The sequence below is a fragment of the Rhineura floridana genome, chromosome 2 (assembly GCF_030035675.1).
Source record: "Rhineura floridana isolate rRhiFlo1 chromosome 2, rRhiFlo1.hap2, whole genome shotgun sequence".
In the NCBI taxonomy this organism is placed as follows: domain Eukaryota; kingdom Metazoa; phylum Chordata; class Lepidosauria; order Squamata; family Rhineuridae; genus Rhineura; species Rhineura floridana.
In genome coordinates, this window is record NC_084481.1 from 164721969 (window position 1) to 164746212 (window position 24244).

At 41.5% G+C, this 24244-nt stretch overlaps 1 protein-coding gene across 3 annotated transcripts in view; it reads right to left on the reverse strand.

Moving 5' to 3' along the window:
- The window catches only part of DPF3 (double PHD fingers 3), a 324681-nt gene that overhangs the window by 166992 nt on the left and 133445 nt on the right, over nt 1-24244 (reverse strand). For all 3 annotated transcript variants that reach the window (XR_009760692.1, XM_061611204.1, XM_061611205.1), the window contains exon 2: nt 14634-14794. Coding sequence is in view for 2 of the 3 variants with exons in the window: in XM_061611204.1 (XP_061467188.1) it covers nt 14634-14794 (161 nt within the window). In the remaining variant the exon portion in view is untranslated. The remainder of the gene's footprint in view (nt 1-14633; nt 14795-24244) is intronic.

The following is a 24244-nucleotide window of genomic DNA, read 5'->3' on the forward strand; positions in this document are numbered from 1 at the left end:
TGTCTTCTGTAGGGCAGCAATCACTTCTCCACCAGGGAAGCCCAGCACAAAAGGCGTAGAACAGAGACCAAGGGTCTAGATCAGGTTTCTCTAACCTGATTCCCTCCAGATATTTTGGACTGCAACTCCCCTCAGCCCCAGCCAGCACTGTGCTGGATGGCGCTGATGGGCGTTGTGGTCCAAAATGTCTGGAAGGCACCTGGTTGGGAAGACTGGTTAGACCATGGGCATTTCATACTAGCCTGCTGTTTGTCTGATAGGCTAGATCTGCTTTCCTAAATGTCAAACACTGTTATGATTTAATTAACTGGCTAAAAGCACTGAAAGGTGTAAGCAGACTAGTTTCTCACAAAACAAATATATCTCAAGTGCTACAAATTATTGAATCTTATCTTTTTTTAACAATGACGGCAGAGAATCTGGGAAATATGGTTAAGCTAGGGGGTAACTGTCCCCCTTTCCTCCCCTGTGGAGGCCCATGATGCAACCAGTATTGTTGTTGTTATGTGCCTCCAAGTCGACTACGACTTATGGCGACCCTATGAATCAGTGACCTCCAAGAGCATCTGTCATGAACCACCCTGTTCAGATCTTGTAAGTCCAGGTCTGTGGCTTCCTTTATGGAATCAATCCATCTCTTGTTTGCCCTTCCTCTTTTTCTACTTCCTTCTGTTTTTCCAAGCATTATTATATTTTCTAATGAATCATGTCTTCTCGTAATGTGTCCAAAGTATGATAACCTCAGTTTCATCATTTTAGCTTCTGGTTTGATTTGTTCTAACACCCAATTATTTGTCTTTTTAGCAGTCCATGGTATCCGCAAATCTCTTCTCCAACACCACATTTCAAATGCGTTGATTTTTCTCTTATCAGCTTTTTTCACTGTCCAACTTTCACATCCATACATAGAGATTGGAAATACCATGGTCTGAATGATCCTGACTTTAGTGTTCAGTGATACATCTTTACATTTGAGGACCTTTTCTAGTTCTCTCACAGCTGCCCTCCCCAGTCCTAGCCTTCTTCTGATTTCTTGACTATTGTCTCCATTTTGGTTAATGATTGTGCCAAGATATTGATAATCCTTGACAAGTTCCATGTCCTCATTGTCAACTGTAAATTTACATAAATCTTCTGTTGTCATTACTTTAGTCTTTTTGACGTTCAGCTGTAGTCCTGCTTTTGTGCTTTCCTCTTGAACTGTCATCAGCATTCGTTTCAAATCATTACTGGCTTCTGCTAGTAGTATGATATCGTCTGCATATCTTAAATTATTGATATTTCTCCCTCCAATTTTCACATCTCCTTCTTCTTGGTCCAATCCTGCTTTCCGTATATGTTCTGCGTATAGATTAAATAAATAGGGTGATAAAATACACCCCTGTCTCACACCCTTTCCGATGGGGAACCAATCAGTTTCTCCATATTCTGTCCTTACAGTAGCCTCTTGTCCAGAGTATAGGTTGTGCATCAGGACAATCAGATGCTGTGGCACCTCCATTTCTTTTAAAGCATTCCATAGTTTTTCATGATCTACACAATCAAAGGCTTTGCTGTAATCTATAAAGCACAGGGAGATTTTCTTCTGAAATTCCTTGGTCCGTTCCATTATCCAACGTATGTTTGCGATATGATCTCTGGTACCTCTTCCCTTTCTAAATCCAGCTTGGACATCTGGCATTTCTCGCTCCATATATGGCAAGAGCCTTTGTTGTAGAATCTTGAGCATTACTTTACTTGCATGGGACATTAAGGCAATAGTTCGATAATTACTGCATTCCCTGGGATCCCCTTTCTTTGGAATTGGGATGTATACGGAACGCTTCCAGTCTGTGGGCCATTGTTTAGTTTTCCATATTTCTTGACAGATTTTAGTCAAAATTTGGACTGATTCAGTCTCAGTAGCTTGTAGCAACTCTATTGGTATGCCATCTGTTCCTGGTGATTTGTTTCTTCCAAGTATTTTAAGAGCAGCTTTCACCTCACATTCTAAAATTTCTGGTTCTGCATCATATGGTTCCTCCATGAATGAATCTGTCGTCCTAGAATCTCTTTTATAGAGTTCTTCAGTGTATTGCTTCCATCTTCCTTTTATTTCATCTCGGTCAGTCAGTGTATTCCCCTGTTGATTATTCAACATCCCTACTCTTGGTTTAAATTTCCCTTTCATTTCTCTAATCTTTTGGAATAGGGCTCTTGCTCTACCCTTTTTGTTGTCCTCTTCTATTTGTATACAGTAACTATTGTAATAGTTCTCTTTGTCCCTACGTACTAGTCGCTGTATTGTTGCATTTAGGGTTCTGACTGTGTTTCTATCTCCTTTTGCTTTTGCTTTCCTTCTCTCTTTAACCATTTGAAGAGTTTCTTCAGTCATCCATTGGGGTCTTTCTCTCTTTTTAACTAGAGCTATTGTCTTTTTGCATTCTTCCCTCATAACGTCTCTGACTTCATTCCATAGTTCTTCTGGTTCTCTGTCAACCAAGTTTAAAGCCTCAAACCTGTTCCTTATTTTATCTTTATATTCTTCTGGGATGTTATTTAAATTGTATCTTGGCATTATGATTGCTTTGTTGATCTTCTTTAGCTTTACTCTGATTTTCGATACAACCAGTTCATGATCTGTACCGCAGTCTGCTCCTGGTCTTGTTTTTGCAGAAAGTATGGAACTTCTGCACCTTCTGCTACCAATTATATAATCAATTTGATTCCTATATTGACCATTTGGTGATGTCCACGTGTATAGTCTTCTTTTCGGTTGTTCAAAAAATGTGTTCACAAGAAACAAATTATTGGCTTCACAGAATTCAATAAGTCTTTCTCCTGCTTCGTTTCTGTCTCCTAGGCCCCATTTCCCCACAATTTCTAGTTGTTCTCTGTTCCCTGCTTTCGCATTCCAGTCCCCCATAATTATCAGCACATCTTGTTTTGGTGTGTGATCAATTTCTTCCTGTACTTCTGCGTAAAATCTCTCCAATTCCTCTTCTGCATTTGCCATCGGAGCATAGACTTGGATGATGGTTATGTTGATAGGTTTCCCATTTAATCTCATTGATATCACTCGCTCAGACCTTGCGTTGTAGCTCCTAGTTGCTTTTGCTACATCACTTCTCACTATTAAAGCAACCCCGTTTCTTCTTAATTTCTCATTTCCTGCATAAAATATTTTGTAGTTGCCTGATTGGAAATGTTCCATCCCCATCCATTTTAGTTCGCTTACACCAAGTATTGTAATGTTGATGCATTCCATTTCTTGCTTGACAATTTCTAACTTTCCCTGGTTCATGCTTCTCACATTCCATGTTCCTATTGTGTGCGTCATACAACTCTGGACTCTCCTTTCTCATCTGTGCGTATCAGCCTCTGGGCTTCCTTTTGGCTTTGACCCAGCTGTGTCATTAGTCACAGTGCTACTTGTACTTGTCCTTTGTTCTTCCCCAGTAGCTCGGTGAGTGCCTTCTGACCTGGGGGTCTCATCTTCCAGCACTATCTCGTGTTGCATTTTGGATACTCTGTTCATAGGGTTTTCGTGGTAAGAGATATTCAGAGGTGGTTTACCATTGTCTTCCTCTGAGTTTGGATGCATCTTAGTCTGGTGTTTCAGCTTTGACCATTCCGCCTTGGGTGCCCCTGCTAGGAGTCTAGCCTCTTGGTCTAGACTCCTGACGGCATTGCTCTCAGCTTCTTCAACATACTCAAACCCCCTCACCACGTTAAGGTGTGCATCCGAAGAGGAGGCAAACAGTATTAGCAAGATGCAAATAAGAACTGAGTACCTATTAGTATAACACAAAAGTACACAGAACAATGTGCTAAATGGTAAGTGCTGTCAAAAATCTAGCTGTGTTAGGGGTACAATACCTTATCCTTCAAACCCTATTTAATCATTTGTCTTCTAACATACCCCATCAAGATAATAAGGACTGTAGAAAAGTAAAAGATGCTAACCTGCAGCTGCTGTTTTTCCATTTCCAGAAAACCTTATACATTCCATGTCTCTGGCTACACAAACAGCCACACAAATAGGAGTAGGAGGTTAGATCCAAAGAGGTGCAAAAGAAGGCAAAGGAGGGAGGGAGTAGAACACATTCTTCCCCTTCATAGGGAACTCCTGGAGAGCAGAGAAGATAGTAGCTGAGATGGCCCTAGTGAAATCACCACAAAGGGTAACCAAAGTTCCAGGTAAGTCTTTTCTTTTTGCAATTTAACAGCTCTCCAAATACAAGGGCAAGCTCCCCTTGCTGCTGCTTCTGAACAGCACAAACTTTCACCAACATTATTCATTCATTCTATTTTTATCCCACCATTCATCCCAAAAGGATCCCAGGGCAGCATTAGGAGCTTGGGGTTGATGCACAGCTACTCAGTAAAGCCAGAAATATTTTTTTTACCCATAACATTTAAAATCATGGTTCTTTCACATTAGGTTACATAACAGAAATTCATAAAAGTTTCTGTGGGAATATTACAAAGCATATCTTTGAGGATATTTTCTTACTGAGCACAGCCATCACACATGCAAATATGGCCCTCCACTGAATAAGATTTTAATGAACTAGTCAACTGTACTAAAACTTTTCTATTCCCTAGGGAGAAGGCAGCGCTCAATGATACCACCACGGGGAATCAGACTAATTTATTGGGAGCAGAGCAGGGCCGGCGCCAGGCATGACTGGGACCTTGGGCAACAGTCTGCCATGGGCCAGTGGCACCGTAGCCCAACACTCCCCCATACAGGCAATGCAGGGCTAATTAGCCCACCAGCACACCCAACTTACCTCTCATGTCATGTGAATGTCATGTATGCGTAGCGCTCATGCCTGCCATCATACAAGATGGTGGTGGTGGGGTGTCAGCCCCTTAGGGAAGCTCCCGCTGCCATCTTGGGTGATGGCAGGCATGCGTGCACAGTGCACACAGTATTCACACTGATGGTAGGTGGGGCATAAGGGCAGGCTTATTGAAGCCGGTGCTATGCCTGGGAGCACCCTCTCTGCGATCCATGGCAGGGTCGGGTTGCAGGACCCGATGCTGCTGCAGATCACTGAATGGGAACACCACCCTCCTACCCTAAGGCCACTTCAGGGCCCCTCTGGACTGCAGGGTCCCTCGGCCAGGGTTCAACCTGGTCGCCTTCTGGCACTGGCCCTGACTGGGAGAGACTTCAACACACACATATTTATACAATGCTGGTGGTGACTCATAATTAATGTAATCCTACTGTACCAGTAATGCTAAATGGATTCAGTATAAAGGAATGGCCAAGAAATGTGAACCAACTAAAATAAACATGATTACTGACCAAGGATCAAAATAAATGTATAATTTCCTGTAAGGACAATGGTAATGAACATGACTATTATTATTTTAAAAAACAACCTAATATTTCACCCTTCCCTTTTCTTTTTAAAAGTTTACCTTAAACAAATGTGGATAGGATACCAAATTTTGCAAATATAACTGTAGGTTCCATTCTGAAACATCCACACTCCCAGGCACATTCCCAGGCATGAAGTTAGGCTGATCCATCCTTCTCCTCCTCACAAGAATGACAAATTCTAGAGTGATTCATGAACAGGTTAAAAGCTGAAGACTCGCTGGAATCAGCTGTATTAAGCTATTGCCATTGATCTTTGAATTTCTACACTTTGGGTAAGGAAAGTATTTTGGTCTGTATCCCAGGATGAGCACCAACCATATGTCCTGGCTAATCTGCAAGTTTAAAAATTTTTTCACAGCGCTTCTATATGAAAGGAAATTGGCTTCACCAAACTGAATTATGCTGATTTCCTTTTAGTACCAAGATGACAAGCGTTTGCTGAACATAACATGATATTTAGGCCCACACAACCTTGTAGCCAGGGTGGGGCAAATGGGTGAACTGACTCCTCCAGAGCTGTGCTTTGGGGAGGGGGGGCGGATTTGGGGGAGAGAATTGTCTTTTTAATTTATGACATGACAAACAATGAAAATCTTCATTTAAAGAATGATAGCTTGTTTTAAGAACAGGAGCAATTTAAGAATAGCGCCCTCTGAAATATTCAGTGAATAAGGCAGGGTGAGTGCACCAACTAAAGTCTCATCTGGAAGAGCCCCCAAAAATCTGTTAACTGAAGACTTTCCCTGACTGAGGGTGGATTTTTCATAATCACTATTATCCTGTAATTACTTAAACAATCCTGAAAAAAACAGCCTGTATAGTAACATGACCCTTGACAAATTAAATATTAGAACTTTATATTATGGGCTAAAATTAGACTTTACCCCTTGGACTATCCTTTGCTCTGCTTTTCAGTTTCAGTTGTGTTCTCCACCCAGCCAGCAATAAAGAAACATGTTTGCCTACAGTAAGAAGTAAACATGCATTTATTCTGCAGTTTTCTGGCTGGCTGGCCACCTAGGTTGTAACTCAGGCCTCATTTCTGATTTTCCCAATGTGTGCAGCTCAGCTTGAGATCTTTTCAGCATTTCTGGGGAGAAAAATAATCCCAGCAACCAGTAAAAAAAAAAGTCCAATTGCTTTCCACAATTGCTTAGTTAGTTCTTTATACAGCAGCCACTCAAAAAGTCTACCCTTGCTTGTCCAACAAGAAGGAAAATCTAAAGGTCAAGAACAAGACCAGGCAGGGGACCCTCAAGGAGGAATTAACACCTTTTGGTATCCCCTTGTTCACGGTATCCTTAGCATCCTTTTTTCTTATGTTAACTTGATCTTTACATAGCCCATTATGTAAGTCCACACACAATCTGCATGGAGAAAGAGTGAGGGGGAAGGTCACAGCCTTACCCTGAACTGGCCCTCACATCTTCTTCACCAGTGAGTGTGGGAGGGGGGGTAGATTGGCTGGCACTATGCACTCCCCCCTAAAAATATGCCCCACCTAGAAATGTGGCTGCCCTGTCTAACAAGGAAGGCTGGCTACAGCGCTGGGCCGACAGCTAGATATGTTAGAAATGCTGTATTAGGGGAGAAGCCCAAAGGCCACTGCAAGTCAAGACAAAACAGCAGATATCTCAATGCAAGTAATCACTCTAGTATACACAGTTATTTAAATAATGATGATTATATCAGTAAATCAGCAATAAGCAAGTTATCTAACAAAATGGAATACAATGTATTTAAATAAATATTTTAGAGAATAAGTACCAAGTGTTTTATCGGTTATTCCAGTGAGCAACTGGTTAGTGCACAGACACAGAATCTATTACCTAAACATTACCTGAGTTTTGCTACAAATTTCCTTGTATTATTATCAGACAAGCTATTCCCCATCAGCAGCTTCACACATTATAATCAATCCACCATGGATCCCCTCTGTTTTGTGGATGTATTTCAACATGGTTAAAAAAAAAGATCTGGGGGATCACAACTGGCTAAGGTTCCTTGCTATGCTCACCACATATTTACAGAAAATATGTGGTCAACCCACAGAGGAAATGCAAGGATTCATCTTTTCCTACAATTTATGAAGGGCCCTAACACAGCTTTGAGAATATTCACTTAATCTCATAAGCATGCACAGAAAGGCAACGGGGGGAGGGAGAATCCCACCTTATATCACCCAGATTGTATGATAAAATAGTTAAAGAATGCTGTGCTATTATAATCTGCATTAAGTGCTTCCAGACCCCTTTGTTTCAGTTGTCAAAAGTATCTTCCTGAGCACAGTTCAGAGGTGTTTAGGGGAGAGGGAAAAATCCCTACATTTCCCCTGGAAAATGCCTATGAATTCATTGCTGCATTAGTGAATAACCTGCTGTGCCAAGAAAAGTATGGGAGGGATGTGCTTGCCACCTACATGCACCATTAGCAGCTTCTCTGCTTTCCTGGGATGAAAACTAGTGTACAGACTTGTATGTGGAATTTTGTGTGGAGAACTCAGCCTATTTCTCAGGATACAACTAAAAGCAATGTAGGAGGTCTTATTAATAGCAGCTAACCACTCCATCCCACCTCGTGCTTCTTCCCAAGTAAAATCATGCTCCCCCTCTGGCTATTTGCACAAGGGAGGTGTCAAGGGGTCTTACCAGAATTCATGTGATATCTGTACATTTTCCCTGTGGGGCAAATAGCAGCTGCAGGGGGAATATTTCAATCAGGTACAAAGGGAGAAGATTTAAGGGGGGGGGGGAATGCCACTGACCTGGTGTGATTTAAGGGCCCCATGGTGCAATTAATTTGTTACCAAATCCAAGTTTAACCCTCCCTTAGTTGATAAATCTGTGTGTAGCCTCATTCCACTTTAGATTGCAGCTCGAGGAAGGGGTGCATATGACTAAATGCTCCTCATACAAAGAGTTGCATCCACTTAGGAAACTAGTCTGTTGGGAGAAAGTGTTCTAGCCTAGCCTCATCTCTAACGTTCGTTTTCTGTGTGCAGTGATTTTTTGTTTGTTTGCGTGTTTGAAATTGTATTCCCTCATGTGAGTCCCCACTTGCAACATGAAGTGGTACAGGCCAACCGTGGATTTACCACCTCATTGTAGCCAAGCTCCTAGTATCTCTTAATATATGGATTTTAAGAGAAAAAAATCAGAAAATGATGATAATGTATTAGGGACAAAAGGGCAGGACCCACCATGCAGCACCAAGTTGGATCCACCAGCTTCTTAAAGCGACACTATGCACATCTATGATTACACAAAAATCAATTGGTACAATTGGCATACCCTTAATTACATTTTCAGCAGGAGGAGCTCTTCAGAGTATTGTGACAGAAGAGGGGAAACAGCACTTCCTGCATACCTTCCTCCTGTAGAATAATAAGACAGAGGAATCCTGGCCTCTATTCAATCTGACAACTGTGAGGTCAAATAATGTCAAGCCAGCTATGCTGCTAAAACATTAGCTAATTAACTCAGCTTTTGTTTCATATTACCTCACTTGTCTTATTAAATATTAAGAAAATGTTTTATTAAATATTAAGAAAAAAGTGGCTAAGCAGAAACTTACACACACACCCCACTTGCTTTATGGCAGCCTTCCTCATCCTGGTGCCCTCCAGATGTTTTGGAAAATCAGCCCAAGCTAGCATGCTAGTCATGATGCATGAGGTGGGGCACTGCGCTGCTCTGCCCCACCCCAGGTGCCACAACTGCAACATGTTGATGGAAGTTGTAGTCCAAACCATCCCCTAGCTGGGGAAGGGAAACATTGCTTTAGGATTAGTCTCTGAAAGTCGTGAGCAAAAGAACACTAAACAGTTTTTACAGGAAGTTTATACATTTCAGGAAAGTGGAAACCAACAGCTGATTCATCGCTATGAACTTTCCCACTTGATTTGCTCAAAGTGACACATGAAATGGAATGAAATATGTGAAAGGCATTGCAAAGCTTCTCCCTCCACAAGTTCTCTCTTTTCCAGGATTGTGAGATCAAAAGTGCAGAAATACCTGTCACTGCAGAGCTCTGGTGTCAGCTCTGCACAGCACTATGTTGCATCTAAAATCCAAAATAAAGGGTCTGCATTAAGTGCTGTAAGGATATCATTCTGGAACAACGACGGTGTCCATTTTGAAAAGACAGGCTGTCTTTAAAAGAAAGGGCATTTGGCAACCTCCTTCTCACTTTGAAAGTGCCATTTATATAGCCCTGCACCACGGAGAGACACATTCTTCTGCAACATTATCCATCAATGAAGAATTAGGTCACTCAAACTGAGAGCGGCATCTTTTTAAGGTTGGAGAGGCAAGAGTTCTCTGGTCAGAACAGCAGCAGTAACTGGCAGCTTAAAAGCTTTGATCTTGAGAAGTAGAATAATAGCCAGAAGAAACACAGGCACAGCACATGTTAAAGTAGAGTGCAAGGATACTTACCAGCCCACTTGGAGCAGGTAGATATTGTTCCAGTTAATTTAAATAGAGAAAGGCTGCAATGGGGGATTGTGGGACGGACATTTTGGTTTCGTCTCTGCAGCTGAGTACCCATGCACATACTTCCTGAGAAAAATGGAGTGGGGTGAGAGGGAAAGAAAAACCCTCAATCACCCATCCTTTTTTCATACCAGGCATAAAGCTTTCAAACTCAAAAAGCTGATTGGGCAAATAACCCCAAGCAGCTAGAGTAGAAAGCGACACAACAGGGTTGGAATGGAAAATGCCTACGTAAAAATCTGTGTTTCCTTTCCTAATTGATGAAGCTGTATGCTAACAAGCAGTGCTAGTTCACAATCTTATTAATCTGAGAGAGATACTTCACGTTATCTTCAAACACAGAAATGACTGGCTTTGGAACAGCAAAGGGATATGTTGATCCTAGCCACTGCAATAGAATTTTCTAGGAGAAGTATGTTGCGTTTTCCCCCCTACAAACAAAAATGTAGAAGATATGTCCAGAAAGACATTCCTTTCTAACTGTTCCAAGGATCTACTCAGTTCTGTCTACACTGACATGAGCGTTGCATATGTGAGAATACACACACTTTTTTTGTCTTCTTTGTTCTACTGAGTTGCCTCACAATTCAGTGCCTTATAGGGGAACCACAGAAGGTTCTAACTGTTTGATTATAAAGGAAATAGCAGGACCCGCAATGAGTTATGTTGTTTATCTCATTAGGGTAGAAGAGTCATAACTCAAAGCTAAAGTGAAAGGGGGGGAGAAAGGAAGAGGAGAAAGGAGTTATGTGCAGCATTGTGTGAAATTAACCCTTAACTGTTTGCCATGAGATGCAGCTTTTATTCAGAGAACTTTACAAAAGCAAGTTGATGCAACAGAGGAATGATTTTTTTCTATTGGAAAGAACTAAAAAAATCAATTGGAAGTTGAGTCTGACTCATTCATTCATTCATTCATTCAATTTATATCCCGCCCTTTCTCCCAGTAGGAGCCCACTGCAGGTTAGGGAGGTAAGGGGTAATGAATAAACTTTAAATACATAAGCTAAAGAACAGAATGAACTGGAAGGAATTATTCATTGGACTCAGTGCCACTCAAAGGTATAGCTATGTAGCAACTGAAGAAAGCCATGCTTAGAGGCAATTTTTGTGTTCAAGTCCCTGGGGCCAATGGGTGCACCGACACCCCCCCCAAAGCTGTGCTTCCCGCCCCCCGGATTTTGGGTGGAAAATTGTCTTTATAATTTGTGACATGCCAGACAACAAAAACCTTCATTTAAAGAATGAAGGCTTGTTTCATGAACAGAAGCAATGTAAAAACTGTATTATGGGCTAGAGTTAGACTCCTCCCCTTGGACTTTCCTTTCCTCTGCTTTTCTGTTTCAGTTGTGTTCTCTATCCAGCCAGCAATAAAGAAGCATGTTTATTTGCTTGTGGTAAGAAGTAAGAGTTTGTTTATTCTGCAGTTATTAAAATGAATAGAGCAGAATTGGGTGCTGAAAAAATATTTACCCTAATCCTTTTCTTGAGCACTTGATGGCAAAGGATGAAAACATCCCTAGAGGAATAGAAACTCTACTGTGCACACTACAGTTATCTGGCTGGGTAGGCACCTAGGCTAATTTCTCTCAGGCTTAATTTCTGACTTTCCCAATATGTGTAGCTCAGCATAAGGGCTTTTCAGGTTTTCGGGGCAGAAAAAAATCAACCCCAGCATCCAGTAAAAAAAATCAATTGCTTTCCACAATTAGCTTCCAGAGGCTGCAACTAGTGCACAATGCAATTGTTAGGCTGGTAAGCAGAGCAGCCTGATGGGACCATGTGTCACCAGTCCTGAAAGCACTGTAATGGCTTCCAGTGAGCTACTGGGCCCAATTCAAGGTGTTACTACTAGCATATAAAGCCCTAAATGGCTTTGTACCCAAGTACCTAAAAGAGCATCTTCCCCAGTATCAACCCCCTTGGACCGTACAATTGGCAGGTGAGGCTTTGTGGTGGTGCCACCATCAGGGGCTGTCCAGTTGGCACTGACCAGTGACAGGGCTTTTTGAGTGTTAACTCCCCATTTAAGGAATGCCCTTTCCAGTGAGGTGCATCTGTCTCCAACAGATACATTAATGACTTTTATGAGGAATTTGAAAACATCCCTGTTTACCCAGGCATTTAATAGCTAAAGGAGGCTATGCCTAGCAACCCAGATATCATTGGATGGAAAAATGTTTGTATCTGCAACTTTTTTTTTTTAGAATGTTTTAACAGCAACTGTCTTTAAAATGCTTTTTGTTGTTGTTGTTGACTTTTTTGTTTGCTGCCCTGGGCTTCTTCAGGAAGAAGATTGGGATACAAATTTAATAGATAAAATGAGCTAAAATAATCTCTTGTACAGACATGGATCACAGTGGATCGTGGATGTGGTCCTCTTCATCTAGGCATATATATCAGGATTACTGCCTTTGTTTCTTCAGGGAAAAAGGCAAGATAAGCAAAAGATCTAGTTGTCTTAGATCAGTCCCACATTTGGAATGCTACACATTTTCTCTGCCAAACACAGCAACCACTATGATGCCACTATGTATCATTTGTGGGATGTGATTCTTCCAGAAAACACCAGGTGATCATAACACGTTTACTCAATTTGAACAGATAAAAGCAAAAGGGTCTAAACTGTGAGCAAAACAATCCCCTTGGGGGAAGAATAGATGGGATGAACTAAAGAATTAAAACTAGCTAATTTTGCCCAGTTTCCCCAAAAGGCAGGTGATCAAACAAAACCAAAAAGCATAATAAATCAATATCCCATAAAACTTTTATTCCCAGAATGCTTCAGAATTGTATTAGCCCTAGCACAAGTATCTATGTACCCCTTACATTTTCTCATGTGCCCCTTACACACACACACACACACACACAGAGAGAGAGAGAGAGAGAGAGAGAATCAGCTGTTATTCAGCACTTCACCTGCAGCTCTGGGAAATGCAGCTCTCTACCCCACACTTTGAGAGGCTACATTTCAATCATGGCAAGCAAAAATTGTGCTGCCTTCTATACTTCACAGAAGGACTGTAACAACTGATTTGGGCCCATAGTGATCTTAACCTTGAGAATACAGTGAAATGCTTGTTGTGTTGCCTTGGTATCAATAACAGCCCACACACACACATACACACAAAGAATCCAAGATTTATAGGCTGGATAACGTTTCTATCACATGAAAATGGATAGTGATTTTGGAACATTTACTTTTTTTACTTTACTTTAATTTTACTTTTTTTTACTTTAATTTTACATTGCCAGGATCTTTTGGTGCAAGAATGGAGCATTTTAATGTGACTAAATTTGAAACATTAATTTAATTCTAACAGTGCCTTCCTTGCCAACATCTCTTGGAGCCAGGATAAGACATTCTTAACGTGACTGCATTCAGTCTTGAATAAGTGGACTGACTAGGTGGTAGAAGGTTGGGGATGATCATTTTATTAACTGAACTGATCACTGTTTTGCCACATGTTTACCGGGCAGGTTAATGTACAGGACATTAAACTGGCCATGTGAACAATTTACACCTGTCCCTATCCTCCAAACAACCTACACATTGTGTAGATGCCTTTTTCTCTATGCATTTGTTTGTTTTTATCCTAGGCAGGCTGAGTCTGAGTGGAGGAGAGGCACATACAGAGGGGCTGCTTAACCCTTGCTCTGCTGGCTCTTAAACAGCTAAAAGTTACCCCAAGTTGCTTTTCCACCTGGCAGCCAAAACAGGGAAGAAAAACAAGATCCCTAGATTTCCCCCGTATATTTTTTTCTGCAAGTGAAGAAGCTGCCATTTTTGGAGATAAAAGGGATCAGTAGGGCAAATCTCTCCCACTGACCCCCAGCCCCCACGACTTTCTCCCACTTGGCAATAGCTGATTCGGATTTTAAAAATAGAGTGGGGGGAAATATCACAAATTCCATGTAAAGTACTGTATAGTTTGAACCTTACATTACTTTTTTAAAGTTCATTGGGTCTTATGGTTTGTATAACAAGGGTAAGAAGGGAACAAGGTGCTCCCTATCTTTTGCTTAAATGGGTAATGGTAAAGTCACTTTCAAAGTGCAAGCACACCACTAATGCATTTTTCCTTCTGAGAAAAAAGGTTCTTAAGTATATCAGTAACAATGTAAGAATGCCTTTCCCTCTCAACTCTTATTTAAAAACAGTTCCCATTCACTTGGGTAATGCCTCTCCATTCCACTTATGCAATGAAGATCAATAGACATAAAGGGGTTGAGATGTTGCAGCATCAGAAAAAAATAACATGTCAAGCAATAATCTCTATTGACAGAAAATGGGGTGGAGGAATAATTAGAGCTTACTCAGTGGATGGTGGTCTATTAGACCAAATGGGGCACTGGCCCACCAACCTCAGTCTGCCGGCAGTCAATCACCACCTGCCTGCCTTCTTACTTACAACCAGCCCAAGGGGTGGCACTACCTGTGAACTTCTTCCTCCTTAGTCACAGTGCTGCCTTTGTAGAACTCCAAGAGGGAGGAGGATGGAGACACAACTAGAGTTAGTTGGCTCTGTCTGTCCTTGGCTCTGGCTTCACCTACTGTTGGTCTCTCTGCCTTCCAACCTACCAGTTCCAATTGGCACCAGCCACCACTGGGCTTACTCATCTTCTGTAGTTATCAAAGAGAATCCCTTTCAAGTCAGCCATTTTAGTTAGGCAGGTCCTCTAGCATGTGGTTGCTCAAAAGCATAAAGTTCCTGGTAATTGAACTCCATAAGTCCTCCAAACCATTGATAAACAATGTGTACCTGGTCCCCGATGCCTCTTTTCCATCCAAATGTAACAGTTATTCTGAGCTACACCGGTCTGCGAGTCAAGGAAAGGAAGACGGACGCTGCGTTCAGCACACAGCCGGGAATTGTAGCTGCGACAGTGTTCTATGGCTTCTTTGTAGAACTGGTCCCCAAGTCTGCAGAGAAGAAAGTAAAAGCAGAGCATAAAGCAACAAGCATCCACCTGCCCCACAACCAAAACAAAACAAAGAGGGAAAGGGGCATATACTGTTAGATAATGATTAGTGAAAACACAGGAGAATTACAGCCATAGTACTGTGGTTATTTAGGCTGATTTCACATGGATTAAAATGGTAGTCCTTCTGTCCCAATTTCTAAAATTCCTTCCACGATGCAGGACCTGCTGTGTTAAGGAACCATGGCTTTTATAACTAATATACCAGCATTTTGTGCGAATGTCTTTCACACTGCTGCAACAAATAATGTTTTGTTTTTGTCCCTCACTTGTTACAGACATGCGCACTGAAGTTCCCCCATAATTCACTGCATAAGTTGTTGTTTGGACATGGGAGATGTGGGAAAAGGAGGAAGGGGAAGCTGCTACCTGCACCTTTACCGGAATACTGGTACAATTTTTGTCAAGCAAAAGAAAAATTGACATGCACCTAAAAGGCAGGAACACATCATGGGATGCCTGTCGTATCAGTGGCTGCAGCTAGGCCAAAGCTCCTGCGATTTTCTGGGTTCCCAAGCTTGCAGATGTATTATTTCTAGAATCATTTATCATGGAAATGAGCGCTAAACCTCCACTAGATATCCGGCACTAGCTTTTACATCATGTGAAAGATAAAATGTGCTAATTACTAGTTAAGAAATATCAGAATAATGGAATAAAGTACAGTGTGAAACCAGTCTTAGTTGTTGTTTTTTTTAAGCACCAGAGCATAAACTGGCATGCGTAACATTGCCCAGGGAAGAAAACAAAGAGCTTGCAGAATTGCAAACTGACAAATTGGGGTCAATTTGTATGAGACCCCAATCCTGGTTAAGCCACTGCAAAAGCCTTATAAAAGAACCACAGGAAAGAACTTTATGAGAGGGCTGAGTTGGGTTGATTCACTGCCCAGAAGGGATACAAGGGATGCAAGATTACAAACCCCTGGAGAGGCTATAAAGGAGCAAGCAGCAGACATCTCCACTGCTGCTGAGCACTTCTCAACTAGTTGATTGCCTGGCCTCCCTTGCCTGGCTCACCAATGACAAGCTGGCTCACCAATGACAAGCTTAAGAGAAATGGACAGGGTACATGGGCATACCCTGAATGCTAAGCAACCAGGGGCCTGTACACACATACCTCCCCCCCCGTCGTGTCACTCTTCCCACTCCCAAGAAAATGCCAGACTGGACAAGAAGATAGCAGGAAGGTTGAGAAATCAAATGAGAGAGATGCATAGGGTTTTAGCCAATGCTAATCCTACTCAGACTAGACCCATTGAAGTTAATAGACCTGATTAACAGCAGTTCATTCATTTCAGTGGGTTTGCTTGGAGTAGCACTGGCTACAACCCAGGTGAACTGGTGAGGGCAAAGAAATGGCATGGGGCAGTTAGGTCCAAGGAAAACAGTGAAAAGATGCACCAGGGAGTGGGAAAACATGGCAGTAAATATAGCCATATCTGGGAGAGACCATGTACCTAGCCTGACCCATGCAAGCAACAGATTGTGTAGTCCTCCTTCCCGACTGGTAGGGCTGGGAAAACAACAGCCCTAACCTGCTTCATAATTGGGGAAGGGGTTGCCATAGCATACATAGGCCACAATCGCTGTGAACAGGTACACCTATCAACAAACAGACACACATTCTCTTTTACTTCTTCCCTCATTCTATTTATTTTATTTATTTATTATTTGATTTATATTCTGCCCTTCTTGCCAGCAGGAGCCCAGCCTCATTCTAGGCTAAATTAAGGCCACTGCTTTTCTTGTGGCACAGTTCCTTCAGCAGCTGCATGATAGATAAGAAGTTCATCCACTGCAGCTTTTTCTGGCATTGAAGCAAAGCACTGGGAAAGATTCATATGGGAGTTTATATTTACTGTTGAATTTGTCTGTCACACAAGTGTTAAAAGGCATGAGAGTCTCACAGGGGGGAGGGGGCAAATATTTCTTAGGATTTTCCAGTAGCCTGAGGTATCTGGGAATTTGGGGGTGGGAGGGGGGCTGAAACGAGTATCAGTGGAGACATTTCCCTGTGGAACTGCAGGGGGTGGAGGTCTATATTGCACCAGGAAGGGAGGGGATATGGCTCTGGATATACAATCTATGTAAGGAGATGCCAGCCTACTAAGAAAGCTCTTCACAGAGAAATCCCAGGGTGACTGTCTAGGCCCCTGTTTTCAATTATGATATGGGGGCCAGGCAGACAATAAAAAAAAACTAACCTGAAGCCTGACTAGGAGGAAAGGAAGTTTATTAAAAGATATAATTAAAACTTGTTAATTTTTAATTTCAAGTGTGACTTGCACACTTGCTTTTTCAAACACTAACAAGGAGGTTGAAATTGATTAACGATTTATGTTTTTCCCAACAGCTCTTACATGTCAACAGCATAGTCTCAAATTTCTGTCACTGTTAAAATGGGGATGCACAGTAAAAAAAAAAGTAGAATTTAACAGGACAAAGAGAGTATGGTGAATAAAAACAAACTATCATCCATTCAACTTCCCTGTGTACCAAACATTCCTCCCAACAATGAAATATGAGTCGTGCCGGTCACTATGTATTAACAGAAACTACAAAATGATAAACTACAACAGCCTTTGTCAAACCGGTGCCCTCCAGATGTTTTGGACTAAAATTCCTGTGTTAGCTGGAATTTTAGGCCAAAACATCTGGAAGGCACTAGGTTGGCAAAAGGTGAACTACAGCAACCAGTGTAAGAATCTCCACTAGTAACTTTTAAAAGTAAAAGTAGATCTTCAAACATCAAATAGTTTCATTAAATTGGTGGTGTCAAGGATTGCTTATTGGGTGTTAGAACAAATTAAACCAGAACTATCACTAGAAGCTAAAATGATGAAACTGAGGATATCATACTTTGGACACATCATGAGAAGACATTATTCACTAGAAAAGACAATAATGCTGGGAAAAACAGAAGGGAGTAGAAAAAGAGGAAGGTCAAACAAGAGATGGCTTGATTCCAGAAAGGAAGCCACAGACCTGAACTTACAAGATCTGAACAGGGTGGTTCATGACAGATGCTACTGGAGGTCACTGATTCATAGGGTTGCCATAAGTCGTAATCGACTTGAAGGCACATAACAACAACAACAACAAAAGGATTGCTTAAAATCTAAAATGCCAGTTTTACTGTGGGAGGAAAATAAGTGATATAAAAATTAAAAGATTCACCAGCAATTGAAAAGCTGATAAAGGTACAAAGATAAGCAGTTTTGATTTTTAAGCAAAGTTTTAAAAAATATGCTTTTAAAATATATGCTCAGTTATCTATGTTATTACAAACAGACACTAACAATATAGATTTCACCAGAAAGAAGAAATATTTCAGTGGAATATGGGCCCTTCATTCCCACATTTAACTTTATCCCCATGGTTAATCTCTTGTTCTTATCATTTATCTCCATTTTTAAAATTGATTTTGTTACTGTTTCTCGATCTGTCTATGGTTTTTGACACCTCTGGCCACAGTATCCTCTTGGTCAGACTCTATGGGATGGGTATTGGGGACATAATTTTACAGTGGTTCCACTCTTCCCTACAGAGCTGTGTCCAGAGAACAGCATTGGGAGAGTGTGTCTAAGCTCCTTGTGCAATGGCACAATCCTGTCGCCAATCCTATTTAAAATCTATATAAAGCCACTGGGAGGGATTAGGAGTTTTGGTGCAAAGTGACACCAGTACTCTGAGGATACCCACTCTATTTCTCCATAACAACTTCAGTCTTAAGGACCGCCTGATTCTTTATATCTCAGCTGAGGTCTTTGAGAGAGTCTCTGTTGGTGGTTCCCATAGTTCAGATATACTACAAGAAGCTGTGCATTCAGGGTTGTGGGCCCAAGCCCCTGAAACTGCCTCCCAAATGAGATTAGACAGGCACCCTCCTTGCTCAACTTCAAGCAAATGACTAAGACTGTCTTGCTCCAGCAGACATTTTAAGGTACTAGGTAGTATTCAGTTTTATGATGATTATCTATGTGGTTTATTTTTATGTACACTGCTTAGAAATGCTAATAATTAGGCAGCATTTTCTAAATAAATACATAAAATAATTATACTGCAAAATTTTATGAGCTTCTTTGGAGAGAGGGTGAATCATAAATAAATCAAATTAATCACCTTCTCACATTTTACCAGCTTTAGAATATCCAGAAGAACTTTGAGCTTGAAATCCCCACTGCTTAAGCCCACAATGTAAGTACAGCCAGAGACCCATAGTCTATCTTATAATGAGTGCATTTGGAGCCTTGCAGGAAAGTTGGTGGTACACAGTTAATAACAAAGTACTAATTTAAAAAAAAACTTGAAAGTACAATATATATCAGTGAGAAGATCTTGAGAACTGTATCACCTGTTTTGTTTCATCTTAAACGGAAAAAAGCTGATACCGATTCACCCATCTATACTTATCCTCACTCTAGCATACATGGCTGGTGAGTGCTGGCAGGATTCTAGCCAAAATGGGGCCACTGAAAACAAGAGGGAGGTGTCAGCGTGCTCAGAAGATCCCAAAGATTTGCAGAAGTACAAATAAAATATATAGGGGGGGAAACCGGAAGGGGAAACAACCCCTCCCAAAAAAAGCAGGCCAGTGAAAACTGACAATGCTCACTGGCCATGAAATGCAAAGAACCCTGCTGGGTCAGACCAAATGCCCTCTTGTCCTGCATCCTGTTCTTGCAGTGGCCAACCAAGATGCCCATGGAAAGCCCACAAACAGGACATGAGCTCAATAGAATGCTCCCTGCTTACAGTTCCCAGCAACTGCTATTCAGAGGCATATTCAGAGGCGAAGGGCTGTAGCTCAGTGTCAGAGCATTTGCTTTTCATGAAAAGGCCCCAAGTTCAATCCCTGGTAGCTCCAGGTAGGGCTAGAAGAGAATCTATCTGAAATCCTGGAGAGCCCCTGCCAGTCTACACAGACAGTACTGAGCTAGATGGACCAATGGTCTGACTCAGTATAAGGCAGCTTCCTGTGTTCCTGTGTACTGCCGCCAACCACTGAGGGAAAACATATCCTTATCCTCCATGAAATTGTCTAATCCCCTCTTTTCAAGCTTTCCAATTTGGTGGTCATCACCATGTGGCAGCAAATTCCATAGTTTTAACTATGTACTGTGTGTAGAGCAACTGTATGCAGTGGCCAGCCTTCTATATTCATGAAGGCTCCCTGCACATTTTAATGCAGATTTTCCAGGGTTCTAAAATGTACGGGGAGCCCTCATGAGTAGTTGTCCTTCATGTGTCAGAGGGCAATAAAAACAGAGAAGAGAGGAGGCACGGTTAGTGCGCTCATCCCACTCCACCCTCACATGTTTACTTTGCACGTAATGTTGATGCCTGAAGAGAGGCTTATGATGCTCTCAATACAAGCATTTAATAATGTAAGTTACACAAATCTGTAGTTGTTAACATGAAATTAAGAGAGCTTGCTAAGTGTACAGGACAGGCTGAGATAATCAACTTTCTGCAATAACTTTAGAAAATTCTCTGTAAGTTGGGTGGTGGTGGTGGTGGTGTGTTTGCTTGCTTGCTTGCTTGCAATGTTCCTCTCAAATTATTCTGACGCTTGAGATTTCCAGTTGGACTAGTAACAATGTTAGCAGTTTGGTGTGAAACCACAGAAGACATAAGCTCAAATCTTTGTCACGAACTTAATGGGCAACCTTAAGCAAATCATAAACTTTCAGCTTCAGTTCCTGATCTGTAAAACAATAGGAATAATAGTGAACAAGACTGCAAAAATATTTGCAATGTCAGTATCAGGATTTTTATTAAGGCATGTACGTTGCCAAATTCATACTGCCTAAGCACCCTTGTCAAACTTCTAGGCACCTGGGCAACAAAGTGTCTAGCATTCTTCTGGTTCTGATTGTAAATTAACTCAGGGTATTGTGTGAAGACACTAGACACAAATAAATTTATTTATTTATTATTTGATTTATATCCCGCCCTTCCTCCCAGGAGGAGCCCAGGGCAGCGAACAAAAGCACTAAAAACTTTAAAACATCATAAAAACAGACTTTAAAATACATTAAAACAAAACATCTTTAAAAACATTTTAAAGCTTTCAAGACATCTTAAAAAAAGTTTAAAACATATTGTTTAAAAAAAGGTTTAAAAACATATTAAAAAGCAATTCCAACACAGACACAGAGTGCAAAATAAAGGACTATATTTTAAAAATGCTGTAGAAGTGATTACTATCCAATCAAAATAGATCAAAACCCAATTCCCATGGTCTTGCTAATAGTCTTGTTTGTCTTAGGAAACAAAGAAGGTTGTGACAACCTAACTCAAGCACACATATTATAGATCAAGGGTAGGGCACGCCCTTCAAGCCTCTGTCTGGCCCTTGGGACTCTTCCCAGACATGTCCTTCTCAGCCACACCCACCTCCTCAGGCCTCACCCCTCACTGGCCTTATCTACTCCCTCCTCAAGAGCTTTTGCTGGGCCAGAATGTGTCACTGAACTGTGATAATGCCTCTTGCTTACTTAGATGGAGGATGGAGAGATAAGAAAGGTATAGAAATCTCTGGCTTTTGAATGGCTAGAATGTAGCCTAGGTACAAAGGTAAGAGTCACATCAATCGTTTTGCCCACTTGTGCCTCTGGCCACACCTACTTGTGCCTCTGGCCACCCCCACACTTGCATGCAGCTCACAGAAGGCTGCCCATGAATGCAGGCTTTGGGCTGAAAAAAGGGTTCCCTGTCCCTGTTGTATTCTCCACGTAAATTTCACATCAAGAAGCAAAGCAGCAGTGACATTTCTCCCAGATGAGGTTTGCATGAAAAATCAAAGCAGCAACAATGCATTGGACATTCATGGAAAAGGACAGAGGGGAAATCAACCATGCCACTGCTATCTCTTGACTTATCAGCTGTGAGGCATGGCCAAAAGTGAAGATTTGCCAGCCCAGTGAGTACCAAGAGAATGGTCACATCAATGGTGCTAAGCTGACTACACTCATTCCTTTCTAACAGGTCCCAAGAGACACATAATGGACAGCTGCTTTTCTTTCCCTAGCAGCTCTGATAAGCGTAAGAGCCACAGGGCTCAGTCCTGTCACCACTCATTTTTAATATCCAAGCAAAACCAATCTAGGATCTTGTAAGATAATTTTGGCTTTGGCCAACAATATGCTGGGGACATTCAGCCAGACATACAGACCAGAGATCAGAAGTTTCATATTGGATGATAAAAATCCACTTTGTTCACACATACAACCCTCCCCACAAAAGAAATATTTTGATTATTGTTAAACCAAGACCATCCATGTCATTGGAGCAGAAAGTATGACAGATCATCCAATGACAAGGCAGCTCAATAGAAGCAATCCATTAAAACATCACCTTTTGCCTTCAACTAGCAAGGAAAGAAAATTATACTTTTATTTCTTTGTATGGCATTCTTCCTATTTTATAGACGAGGAACTAGCATACTGCTGAGAAACAGTGGTTTGCCCAAGGAAACAATGTGATTCTGTAATTAAAGCAGGATAATAATAATAATAATAATAATAATAATAATAATAATAATAATATATTTACAACCGTGGTCTTCCAGTTCTAAGGGCAACAACACCAGCCCCTGACTCCAGGGCCAGCCCAAGGCATGTTGCTGCCAGAGGCAAAGAATAAGTCCAAGCTATGGTCTGAAGGCACATGAGGCCAGCACCCTGTCAGGTTTGGTCAGTGCCTGGATGGGAGACCGTCTGGGAACCACATGTAAGCCACCTTGGGTTTCTCTCATGAAAAGAAAGGTGGGGTATATATATATATATATAAAAAGGTCACCTAACCCACTTTATTCCTCTTACAGAAGCTGACTGGGCTTGCAGTCCTGATGAAAGTATAGCATCCTCCACTGCACCCAAGGCAGCAGGTCAAATAAGGGGGGTCAGGACAGGCTGTGCGGCAGCAGAGAGAAATGGCTGGGGGACTCAGAAGGAACAGGCATGAGCTGCTGTCACCTTCCCGTTCCCAGCATTTGCAAGATGGTAGGCCCAGCCCTGACTGGTTCATTGGTCCACCAGCATTCAGAATGTATTGTTTTTATCTTATGTAGCAGCATGCAAAAGAACTGAAGCTATGAACAACTCTTAACCCATGTCCTGAGGGGATCAGAAATTTATCTCTTACTACAGTTGTGAAACAGTCTCAGGTCCCAGGTCCAGTCTCTGGCACCTCAAAGTAGGGCTGGGGGAAATATCCCTGCTGAACCCATGGAGAGCCACTGCCATACTGAGCTAGATGGACCAATGGTACAACACAATGTAAGGCAGCCTCCTATGTTGTCCAAGGAAGCAAGGTATCACCTTAGTTTTAAACCTGACCTCGACCATTGTTACGAATATTTATCAGGTACCTCAATAACTACTGGGCCCAAAATTGTTTTATTCTTTCTTTTCTTCCTTACTCAGAGATAACTATAGCTGGAGGAAACTACTGCACTAAGAATAATATATTTGAGAATCTATTTGGGCAGATTTGTTTTTATTTCACACCATTTGTACTGGAGTCGAGAAGGAATTTACCCTTAGGTTAGCTAGCGTATGGGTAGCCAATATGGTGCCCTCCAGATATTATCAAACTCCAGGTCCCATCAAACCTAATCACTGGCCATTTTGGCCAAGGATCAGAGTCCCCCAAGGATCAGTACTGGGACTTCATTAGCGATCTAGAGTTAGAGGTGAGCAGTGAGTTGACCAAGTTTGTTGATGATGCTAAATTGTTCCATTTTGTTAAAACAAAAAGGGATTGTGAAGAGCTCCAAAAGGACCTCTCCAAACTGAGAAAATGGGTAGTAAAATGGCAAATGCAATTCAATGTAAACAAATGTAAAGGGATGCATGTTGGGGCAAATAAACAGTAATTTTACATATATGCTCATAGGGTCTCAACTGGCAGTGACTGACCATGAGTGAGATCTTGGGTCCATAGCGGATAGGTCAATAAAGATGTCAACCTGTGTACAATTCAGGTTGCCTCACCTCAAAAAGGATATTTTAGAGCTGCAAAAGGTTCAGAAAAGGGCAACCAAAATGGTCAAAGGGATGGACCAACTCTATGAGGAAAGGTTGTAGAATTTGGGCTTTTTAGTTTAGACAAAAGGCAAATAAGAGGTAACATGATGGAAGCATATAAAACTATGCATGGCATGGAGAATGTGAATAGAGAACATTTTTTTCTTCCTCCCTCAAAACACTAGAACTCGTGGAAATGCAATGAAGATGACTGTTGGAAGATTCAGGATATACAAAAGAAAGTGCTTCTTCATGCAGCACATATTTAAACCATTGAATTTGCTTCCATAGGAGGCAGTGATCGCCACCAATATGGATGGGTTTAAAAGACGATTAGACAAATTCATGGAGGATGCT